This window comes from Copadichromis virginalis, linkage group LG9 (assembly GCF_057382275.1).
Source record: "Copadichromis virginalis isolate Kocher_CV1m ecotype Utaka linkage group LG9, C_Virginalis_male_GT1.1, whole genome shotgun sequence".
NCBI classification, from domain to species: domain Eukaryota; kingdom Metazoa; phylum Chordata; class Actinopteri; order Cichliformes; family Cichlidae; genus Copadichromis; species Copadichromis virginalis.
In genome coordinates this window covers 27,227,220-27,239,081 of record NC_140626.1, presented here as the reverse complement: position 1 = coordinate 27,239,081, position 11,862 = coordinate 27,227,220, and the positions used below count along the sequence as shown (strand labels likewise).

The 11,862-nt window shown below is 46.9% G+C and overlaps 1 protein-coding gene across 2 annotated transcripts in view; it reads right to left on the bottom strand.

Annotated features, from left to right (window-relative positions):
• Positions 1–10,887: 10,887 nt before the first annotated feature.
• Positions 10,888–11,862, bottom strand: part of neto1l (neuropilin (NRP) and tolloid (TLL)-like 1, like) — a 76,963-nt gene continuing 75,988 nt past the window's right edge. For both annotated transcript variants that reach the window (XM_085468535.1, XM_085468536.1), the window contains one exon: positions 10,888–11,735. Coding sequence is in view for 1 of the 2 variants with exons in the window: in XM_085468536.1 (XP_085324662.1) it covers positions 11,690–11,735 (46 nt within the window). In the remaining variant the exon portion in view is untranslated. The remainder of the gene's footprint in view (positions 11,736–11,862) is intronic.

The following is an 11,862-nucleotide window of genomic DNA, read 5'->3' as shown; positions in this document are numbered from 1 at the left end:
TTCTCGTTTGGTAGAACTGGCCTCCTCTTTTTCTTGCTGATTCTCCTGGAGTGTCTCGGCTTGGGCTGGAGAATTTTCTGGATTGTTAACGCTGGCCTCTTTTTCTGAACTTGACTGATGTGTTGTCTCTATTTGGCTTTGAGTTTGGCTTTGAGTTTGGCGTACTCACAGTGGGTTCTTTGTTCCTGTTATTTGCGTTTTGCAACTTCCTCTTCTAGAGTTTTCTGAGTTTTGAGGATTTTCTCACGGAGTTGTTCGATCTCTTCCTGCTGTTTTTTTACTTGGGTCTCCAAATCAGCTACTCGAACGGTTTTCATGTCTGTAGAGTCTGTGTGTGGAACTTCTGTAATTTGTGTTGAAGCGTCCACACTCAGCTCTGCAGCTGTCACAGCTGTGTTGTCGTCTTTAACAGGAGCTGCATTCACCACAGGGGTGAAGTTCTCCTCGGGTCTGTTTCTGCAAGCCTGTTCCAGTTGTTGTTGGAGCTCAAGAATGTTTTTTTCAGCATTTTCTCTGCAGCACTTTAGCTGCAGGCGAAGCCAATCATTCTGTGTTTTAGGTTTGTGGTTTGCAGCTGTCATTTTGTAAAGATTGGTTTTACACATGTGCTGAGCCTCCTGCAGGAGGAATCTCAGCGCACCCACTTCATCAGTCTCATTATATGGATGTCTGCCATCATTTGGTATTAAGTGAGGATTAGGCTGTGGTTGAGATGGCCCATCATTGGTTCTAAGGTCATGATTAGGCTGATGTTGCAGAGGCCCTTGATTCGGTAAAAACTGTGGATTGCGTCAATGTTGCCCAGGCCCATTATTGGGTTTAAAGTGGGCATTGGACTGATGTGGCCAAGGCCCTTGATTGGGTCTAGGGCTTCTGGCTCTGGGGTTTGGTTTTGCATTTTTCTGCATTTTCTTCTTATTTTCACCCTTTGGCTTGGCAGCGTCAGATGGAATCACCTCATTTGGTGCCCGGTTTTTCCCTCTTAGGTTTGGGTTTGCTGCATCGCTCTTGAGTTAGGGCGGACAGCGGCCAATGAGGTCCCTTCCTGGGGATCAAGGTTTTGCTGCATACATTGCATTCTTCTTGTCTTTGGTCTTACAATGTCCAATAAAGTGTCTTCTATTCGATCAGGGTTTGGGTTTCGTTGCATACACTGAACATTTCAAATCTTTTTCCTAAAAGTTGGCTCGTGTGTGTAGCCTGTCTTGTTAATGATTTTACTGAGTGGGTTGAGGCCAATGAAAAACAGCAGTTGGAACAGAACATCTCCTCGGTAGATCCTGCAGTTGATGGCGACTGTTCTCCTGGCGTTAAATTAGCCTCTAGTGTTGTTCCCTGCACCCCCCACTGATTTTGTGATGAAGGTTCTTTCGGTCCTGTTGATCTTGTACAGTTCTAGCCATTCCAGGATCCATGTCAGGGACATTGACTCATCTCGTTCAGTTGTTGGCATTTGCTCTTGCTCAGATCTCTGCTCTGTGTGCTGACAGACATCTGCTCTCAGTGTGTCATTCGCGCTCACAACATCTCTGCTCCGTGCATACCGTTATAAGTGTGCCACAGAACCAATCACAGACTTGGATGCAAAAATTCTGATTGGCTGTTACAGTCTCCAATCAGCTCGCTAGCTACTGCATTCCGGAAACACGGTCCAGAATGTAGCTAAGTCCATTTTCGGTTAGTATTTTTTATTATTTTATTTTAATATATATATTTTAAGACCATTGTTGGTTTTAATCTAGTTTAAACCAAACCACTCCACTGGATTTAGCTACATTCTGGACCGTGTTTCCGGAAGGAGCAAGAGCAAATGCCAACAACTGAGCAAGAGGGGCTGTTATTGTGTGTGTATATGGATAATAGCAAACACTGAAATACATTTCTTGCACGCAGAAATGAATTTTGTTAGCTCAAATTAAACTTTTCTTCTCTTAAAAAAACGTTCTCCTCAAAATCCAACATTTGCGCTTACAATTTTTTTTTAACGTGCGCTCAGAATCGAGGCACAAAAATAATGTCATAGGTTTCTGCCACTGTGGCAGTTGGTCTACTCACTGAAACAAAGACACCCATTAAAAAATATGAAACTGGTGAAGAAAGCATGGATCTTAAACTGGAAGTGAAGAAAAACTATAAAAGATATTGAAAAGATAATTAAAAGCTGAATAGTTCAATGTCTTGGCTTCGTTTTAAAGTTTGAATGGTGTCTTTAGGTGCACATATGTAGAAGCAGTTGAAAGAGGAGTACATTGAATGAGAATTTGAAGAGTCTGCCAATTGAAATACATTATACATTTTTGTTGAATAAAGTTGAATCTTTAAAAAAATCTAAAAGTTAGAAATGACAGAAATAGAACCACACATGTCTAAAAGAAGAAAAATCTAATGGTGTTTTTCTAAGTTGAGCGCTGTTGAAGGAGATAATAAGCGAAAAATGTACAGAATAAAAATAGCATCTCAATACTGTCAATGCTTAATCAGCACTAATTGTGTCGTTACTTATGTTAAAAAAGGTTCTTCAGTTCACATCGGGCAGATAGAAAGAAAAAATTAACATCAATCAAACATGCTTTTATCTTTCGCCACACTCTGGCTACAATCAGGCGATTTCAGTTCATGTGAGAGGACAAAGTTGTGGAGCAATATAGCAATACAGCTTTTAAGGAGTGGAGATGTGGACATTACTTTCATTTTCAAAAGGACAAGTGTGTGATGGTAAAGTGCAAACTGCATCCAAGATAGAAACAAGAGCAATATACTGCTAATACAACTTTGGCTCTTTAGAAGCATCTGAACAGACAACATGGTAACGCAAAGACCAGAACCCAAGAACCCAGAAAGATTTTGAAACTGAGTGTTTGCTAAACCCGGCCCAGCACCCAGACCCTAAACTTCTACAGGTAACAAAGTAGTGATGTGCATTCTGCCTAGTAGCCTCAGTTTCTTCCTGTTCATATTTTACAGTACAATTACAGGGAAGATCCTTTTGAAGTCTCTCTGTGCTGGTTTTCATCTTTTCTTTGTATTTTTGGCTTTGTTTACACCTAAAAACTAAAAGAAAGATAGTGCGTGTGTTAACCGGTAATTATGTGACCATGCTTTTCAGGTCATTTGAGAGAGTACTGAGAAAGTTATGTAATAAGTAGTGTAACAAATTACGTTCTCTGGCAAGTATTTAATTAATGTACTCCATTACTTTTATGAAAAGTGACAAATAAAGTGTAATACATTACTTCTTTTTGAGTAATGACCCAAACACTGCTTCACCAAACACTGTTTCACTATATATATATATATATATATATATATATATATATATATATATATATATATATATATATGAGAGGGTGTGCTGGGAATGTCTAGCAGAGGCCCCAGTCCGCGAGATCTTCAACGCACACCTCCGGCAGAGCTTCAACAGCATTCCGAGGGAGACTGGGGACATTGAGTCCGAATGGACCATGTTCAGCGTCTCCATTGCTGAAGCTGCTGCATTGAGCTGCGGCCGCAAGGTGGTGGGTGCCTGCCGTGGTGGTAATCCCTGAACCAAATGGTGGACACCAGAGGTGAAGGGAGCCACTAGGCTGAAGAAGGAGTCCTATCGGGCTTGGTTAGCCTGTGGGACTCCGGAGGCAGCCGACAGGTATCGACAGGCCAAGCGGAATGCGGCTCGGGCAGTGGCTGAAGCAAAAACTCGGGTGTGGGAGGAGTTTGGAGAGGCCATGGAAAAAGACTTTCGGACTGCCTCGAAGAGATTCTGGCAAACCGTCAGACGTCTCAGGAGGGGAAAGCGGTGCTCTACCTGCACTGTGTATAGTGCTGGCGGAGCGCTGCTGACGTCGACTGAGAAAATTGTCAGGCGGTGGAAGGAATACTTCTAGGACCTCCTTAATCCCACTGACACGTCTTCCGAGGAGGAAGCAGAGTCTGGGGATGAGGGGAATGACCCGCCAATTTCCGGGGGCGAGGTCACTGAGGCAGTTAAACAACTCCTTGGTGGCAGAGCCCCTGGTGTTGATGAGGTCCGCCCCGAGTTCCTGAAGGCTCTGGACGTTGTAGGGCTGTCCTGGTTGACACGCCTCTGCAATGTTGCGTGGAGATCAGGGGCAGTACCTGTGGACTGGCAGACCGGGGTGGTGGTCCCCATCTTTAAGAAAGGGGACCGGAGGGTGTGTTCCAACTACAGGGGGATCACACTCCTCAGCCTCCCTGGGAAAGTCTATGCCAGGGTGCTGGAAAGGAGAGTTCGTCCGTTAGTCGAACCTCGGATACAGGAGGAACAATGCGGTTTTCGTCCTGGTCGCGGAACACTGGACCAGCTCTTTATCCTCTCCAGGATACTTGAGGGTGCATGGGAGTTTGCCCAACCAGTCTACATGTGTTTTGTGGACTTGGAGAAGGCATTCGACCGTGTCCCTCGGGGTGTCCTGTGGGAGGTGTTGCGGGAATATGGGGTGTCTGGCCCATTGCTACGGGCCATTCGATCCCTATACAACCGTTGCAAGAGCTTGGTTCGCATTGCCGGCAATAAGTCGGACTCGTTCCTGGTGGGTGATGGGCTCCGCCAGGGCTGCCCTTTGTCTCCGGTTCTGTTCATAATTTTTATGGACAGGATTTCTAGGCGCAGCCAAGTGGCGGAGGGCTTTCGCTTTGGTGGCCTCAGAATCTCATCTCTGATTTTTGCAGATGATGTGGTTCTGTTGGCTTCATCGGGTGAGGGCCTCCAGCTCGCACTGGAACGGTTCGCAGCCGAGTGTGAAGTGTGAATGAGGATCAGCACCTCCAAATCTGAGGCCATGGTTCTCAGCCGGAAAAGGGTGGAGTGCCCACTCCGGGTTGGGGATGAGTTCCTGCCCCAAGTGGAGGAGTTCAAGTATCTCGGGGTCTTGTTCGCGAGTGATGGGAGAAGGGAGCCGGAGATCGACAGACGGATTGGGGCTGCAGCTGCAGTAATGCAGACACTGCACCGGTCCGTCGTGGTGAAGAGGGAGCTGAGTGTAAAAGCGAAGCTCTCAATTTACCGGTCGATCTACGTCCCTACCCTCACCTATGGCCACCAGCTGTGGGTAGTGACCGAAAGAACGAGATCGCGGATACAAGCGGCAGAAATGAGCTTCCTCCGAAGGGTGGCTGGCCTCTCCCTTAGAGATAGGGTGAGAAGTTCGGCCATCCGGGAGGGGCTCAGAGTAGAGCAGCTGCTGCTCCACATCGAAAGGAGCCAGCTGAGGTGGTTCGGGCATCTGACAAGGATGCCCCCTGGGCACCTCCTGGGTGAGGTGTTCCAGGCATGTCCCACCGGGAGGAGGCCCCGGGGCGGACCCAGGACACGCTGGAGAGATTATATCTCTCGGCTGGCCTGGGAACGCCTTGGTATTCCCCCGGATAAGCTGGAGGAGGTGGCTGGGGAGAGGGAGGTCTGGGCCTCTTTGCTTAGGCTGCTGCCCCCGCGACCCGGCCCCGGACAAAGCGGATGAAGATGGTATATTGTTGATCGCCCGGATCAACAAGGTCCGCGTCAGGTTTTGAGGAACCAGGGCACCCTGACGAAAAGTGGGAGACTGGAACAAGAAGGCATCGGTGGGCAAGAGACGAAAACAGGGCGTTTTTGGAATGCTACTACGCAAGTAACCCCGGCGGAAGGGGCTACATGAATAGGATGAGGGACCTATGGATTCTTCGATACCCAACATCCACAATGACGGCGAAACAACTAGTAGCTCAGTGTTCCAACATTCGAAAGAAGGGACTGCTCTCACAGCTAGAGATTGACGAGGTACAACACAAATGCTACGGCAAGGAGGAGTCAGGACGCCAGGTCAGGGGGGCGATATCATCACCCCCACCCGAGATTGGGTACATAGCCCCAAGTGCGATAGGAGAAGGATCGTTGAGTGCGAGAGGAACTGACCTGAAAAATAGGATCATGGCCAAGCTTGAAACCTGGATCCCCCGTAGCCGGTTACCAAGATTACGTGAAGTACCCTCAGAAGGTCTGCTAGATGATGTTAATGCAGCACTACGGGCAATACCTACAACCACGATTACCGACACTAACAAGCTGATCTACAATACGGCAGCAGTGATCAGTGAGATGCTTGGCTACAAGTTGAACAGCCACAAGGGGCAGTACCCTCCATGGAGAAGGAGGCTAGAGGGCAAGATCAAAGTAGCACGGAGGGAGGTTAGCCAACTAACGGAGTTGCAGAAAGGTGCGACAAATAAGGTGCCTAAGAAATACAGCAAGCTGTCCATACCTGAGGCCTTGGAAACTGCCAAGCAAAGACTCACAGCCTTGGCCAGCCGCTTGAGGAGGTACACCAGAGAGATAGAAGGCAGGAGAATAAACCAGCTGTTCTCCACAGAACCAGCAAAGGTGTACTCTCAGTGGCAAGGGAACAATAAGAGGACAGCACCACCAAGGCTGGAGACGGAGCAATACTGGAAGAGCATATGGGAGAAGGATGCAACCCATAACGGCAATGCTCAGTGGCTAGAGGATCTGAGGGCAGACCACAGCGACCTCCCTTTTTTTTTTTTTTTTTTTTTTTTTTTTTTTTCTAAATGACATCAGAAACAGCAGTATGTGACATTACGTGATGGCAGAGCTTCAGTTCATCCTTTGTCATTTTTTTTTTTTTTTTTTTTTTTTTTTAATAAATAGGACAGGGGGAATGAATGAGAGAGAGAGGGGGAGAGAAAGAAAGAAAACCAAAGGGGAGAAGAGACGGTGAGAAGGGGGGGAAGAGAGACAAAAAAAAAAAAAAAACTCCTGGGTCACCTGTATGGAGAAAAAAGAAAAAAACAAACAAACAAACAAAAACAAACAGAGGAGACAGCAAACAACAAAGAGCAACATAATAATAGAGAAAACAAAGCACCATCACAATAAACTAGCTAGTCATAGATATCAGTATTTACTAAGTAATAAACGATATTGTGCAGCACGCAAGATAGACAGCGCACAGTGTGCTTTGAGGTAGCAGCCAAGAAAGCTTTAGTCCGCGTCTGTGAATACCCATGTGTGCATACCTGTGTGGATCAGCATGCTTGCATTCCAAAGGTTTCTCCATGTAATGATCTGCTAGGGAGTGTGGGGGGGCCACAGCCCCGTCCTCCAGGGTGTGAAGCGGGTATGGAGGAGATCAAAACTCCAGACATCCAGAGGCCCCCAGAACACAAGAGACCATGGAAGACCAACAGAGGGGCAGCCGTGCCACTGTCCCAGTAAGAGCTGAGGAGAGTCCCAGATGAGGGCTCGCCCAGCAGCCGCGGAGCAGAAGTCAGGGGGAGTTGCAGTGACGCGCCCGTGAGCTCCGCCGGCCCCCAGCTGCGCCTGAGTGACCGAGCCCTAGGCCGAGAGGCCGGGGGCACCCCACCTCCAAAGGGGCCCGAGCGAGCCCCAGGCCCCAGGCCCCGACAAGCGGCCGCCAAGCAGTGAGCCGGTGTGTACCCGGACGCCCACCCCCAGACACAAAGAACCACCAACACACCGACACCTGAGGGAGTCCGCCACCGGCAGGGGAAGTGGTGGTGGGTGGAGATAGGCCTCCAAACCTTGGAGGGCCTGAGGTGTCCCCAGAGAGGTGGCGTCTGATACCCAACCTGACATATAGACACAGACATACAGGCACACACAGACACAAACATCCATTCCCACCCTCATGCTCTCATATGCACTCACTCCACACTCAACCAACGTGGGGACAGACATAAAGAGACGCTGTACACACAATCACACTCCCCACAGCGACCTCCCTGAACAGGGTCCAGTAACCATCACAGTAGCAGATATCCAAGAAAGGGTCTCCAGTATGAAGAGTTGGACAGCACCAGGGCCCGACATGGTTCACGCCTACTGGCTGAAGAAGCTGACTGCACTCCACGAGCATCTGGCAGCACAAATGAACCAGCTGCTAGTTAACGAGAGACACCCGGAATGGCTAACTGAAGGCCGGACGGTCCTGATCCCCAAGGACCCCAAGAAGGGACCGGTCCCCTCCAACTACCGACCAATAACCTGCCTCAGTACTACATGGAAGCTCCTGTCAGGCATCATATCGGCTAAGATGAACAGGCACATGGGTCAATACATGAGCGGGACACAGAAAGGAATTGGCAAGAATACCAGAGGCGCAAAACACCAGCTACTGGTAGACAGAACAATCAGCCGAGACTGCAAGACCAGACTGACCAACCTGTGCACTGCCTGGATTGATTACAAGAAGGCCTATGACTCAATGCCCCACAGCTGGATACTGGAATGCCTAGAATTGTACAAGATCAATGGGACCCTAAGAGCCTTCATCAGGAACTCAATGGGGATGTGGCGTACAACACTAGAGGCCAACTCCAAGCCCATAGCACAAGTCACCATCAAGTGCGGGATCTACCAAGGAGATGCTCTGTCCCCACTGCTGTTCTGCATAGGCCTGAACCCCCTCAGTGAGATCATTAACAAGACTGGCTACGGATACCGACTACGGAACGGAGCAGTTGTCAGCCACCTCCTGTACATGGATGACATCAAGCTGTATGCCAAGAGTGAACGAGACATCGATTCACTGATCCACACTACCAGGCTATACAGCAATGACATTGGAATGTCGTTCGGACTGGAGAAGTGTAGTCGGATGGTAACAAAGAGAGGGAAGGTAGTCAGAACTGAGGGGATTGAACTACCAGAAGGCAACATTGCAGACATAGAGGACAGTTACAAGTACTTGGGGATCCCGCAGGCGAATGGGAACCATGAAGAGGCCGCTAGAAAAGCTGCAACCACCAAGTACCTGCAGAGGGTCAGGCAAGTCCTGAGGAGTCAGCTGAATGGTAAGAACAAGATCCGGGCCATCAACACGTACGCCCTGCCCGTGATCAGGTACCCTGCTGGGGTAATAGGCTGGCCAAAGGAGGAGATAGAAGCCACTGACATAAAGACAAGAAAGCTCCTTACCATGCATGGAGGGTTTCACCCCAAGTCCAGCACCCTGAGGCTGTACGCTAAGCGGAAGGAAGGGGGCCGGGGACTGGTGAGTGTCAGCACCACAGTCCAGGATGAGACAACGAACATCCAAGAATACATTGGGAAGATGGCCCCAACTGACCGAGTGCTCAGTGAATACCTCAGGCAGCAGAAACCCAAGAAAGAGGATGGAGACGAGGAACCATCATGGAAGGACAGGCCCCTGCACGGTATGTACCACCGGCAGATAGAGGAGGTGGCTGATATCCAGAAATCCTACCAGTGGCTGGACAAAGCTGGACTGAAAGACAGCACAGAGGCACTAATCATGGCAGCACAAGAACAAGCTCTGAGCACAAGATCCATAGAGGCTGGGGTCTATCACACCAGGCAAGACCCCAGGTGCAGGCTGTGTAAAGATGCCCCAGAGACAATCCAGCACATAACAGCAGGGTGCAAGATGCTAGCAGGCAAGGCATACATGGAACGCCATAACCAAGTGGCCGGCATAGTGTACAGGAACATCTGTGCCGAGTATAACATGGAAGTCCCGAGGTCAAAATGGGAGATGCCCCCAAGGGTGGTGGAGAATGACCGAGCTAAGATCCTGTGGGACTTCCAGATACAGACGGACAAAATGGTGGTGGCTAACCAACTGGACATAGTGGTGGTAGACAAACAGAAGAAGACGGCCGTAGTGATCGATGTAGCGGTTCCGAATGAGAGCAATATCAGGAAGAAGGAACACGAGAAGCTGGAGAAATACCAAGGGCTCAGAGAAGAGCTCGAGAGGATGTGGAGGGTGAAGGTAACGGTGGTCCCCGTGTTAATCGGAGCACTAGGTGCGGTGATTCCCAAGCTAGGCGAGTGGCTCCAGCAGATCCCGGGAACAACATTGGAGATCTCTGTCCAGAAGAGCGCAGTCCTGGGAACAGCTAAGATACTGCGCAGGACCCTCAAGCTCCCAGGCCTCTGGTAGAGGACCCGAGCTTGAAGGATAAACCGCCCGCAGGGGCGTGCTGGGTGTTTATATATATATATATATATATATATATATATATATATATATATATATATATCCTATGCAGCTTATATATAAAGGTTAGTGCCTACCATAAGTGCCATAGGATAAGAGGGAGACGTACACACTGAGCCCTGGGTGTGTATCGCAGACAGCGCCCTCTACTTCCTGAACTACAGCCTCCCATTTAAACACCACATGCTAACTACTAACAATTATTACTTATACTACGAACAGATCACTGATTGTAGCTTTGTAGTCATAGATTTTCCCCTACTTTTATTGTCCGAAGTGAGAAAACTTGTGGTGCAGCAGCTTGTTTGATTAAAAACAAAACACAAAAAGCATTAAACAAACAATATATACAAAAAACAACTAAATATAACTTAAATTTCATCCATACAAATTAAAAAGGTTGATAGGCGATGGTACAAATGACACTGTTAATCTTTGATGGTTTAAACTTTTGTCCCAAAGTTTAGTACTGAAATTCGTAATGGCTCTTACTGGCCTTGGTGCATCTGCTGCTCCCAGACAGTTACACCATTACACTATTCATTGAGTATCGTATGTGCTTATTTCATCTTCTAACCGATACCTGTTCTTAAAATGTCCAACAAATGTGTCAACAAATAAAATTGTAGGGTGTGTCCTTCAAAATGTTTGAAGATGTAGTTGAACTTCCTTGCAGTTTCTGCATGTTGTCTAATTGTTGTCTAAACTTTAAAGGCTCAGGTTGCCACACTGTGCAATATCATCATATAGGTGTGTGATCACTCAAACAATATGCCTGACAACAACCCCAAGCATAAATCCAGTGCAATAAACAACCATCTGGAGACACAAAAACAACATCCCTACATCTGATGGGATACCATTATCAATATCATAAGAATGTATCAAAAATATATAATGACATCATGCTAAACATAATACTTAATTCAGTTTGTACTCATTTATTAAATAAGTCATCACAAAAAAAAATCAGTAAACATGAGTTTATTGAAAACATTCAGTCCAGCATTTTCTTAATGTGTCTTCAGTTAAAAATGCACATGAATAAAAAAACAAAAAACAAAAACAAAATACCACAATGCTATGAATTTTGACCAGGAGACTGAAAACGAATCGGTAAAAGTATCAGTAAAAATGAGACGAAATGGATGTTAGATGAAAGGCAGGGACAACCATGTATGCACCCATATATGCAGTTTAACATTAGTCACTTCTTCACTTCACCACATCCCCCCACCAAACAACCTGATTATCTACTGTAAAGACACGGCACCAAAATAGGAAAATATGTGAAATCAGCAGCTGAAATATGCAATTTTATATTTTCATGGTTACATTAAAATGATGTAAAAACCTGATTCTGCATTTTTTCTTTGCCTCCATGAATCACTTTACATTAAAGGTACTCTAAATTTAAAAAAACAAACAAACAAAAAAAAACTTTCAGTCTCATATCTGAAGTTATCAGCGCTCCGTGGCGGCTCAATCCAAGACCGGCGGGGAGCAAATGCACCTCTAGTCCAAAGCAAAGAAGAAAAAAAAACTTGATTCATACATCACAAACCTTTTTCTTTTTTTCTTTTTTCTTGATTTAAGGAATTTTCTCATAACATCACTCTACATTGGTAAAGTTGCTCTTTAACAACAGTTCACTCAAGATGCACATGGGAGAGAAACCTTAGCTCCAAATGCTGTCAAACTTGGCAAGATGCAGAGGAATGATGCATCTGTCTGATGTATCTGCAGAGAAATGAAAACACTATTACTTTAAGTCCGCTCTGGGCCCTTCACTTTTCTCATCTGCTTCCTGCTGCTGCTTGATCGAATTGATTCAGACTTACTTAATTAGCGGCGTGTCCGCCTCCAT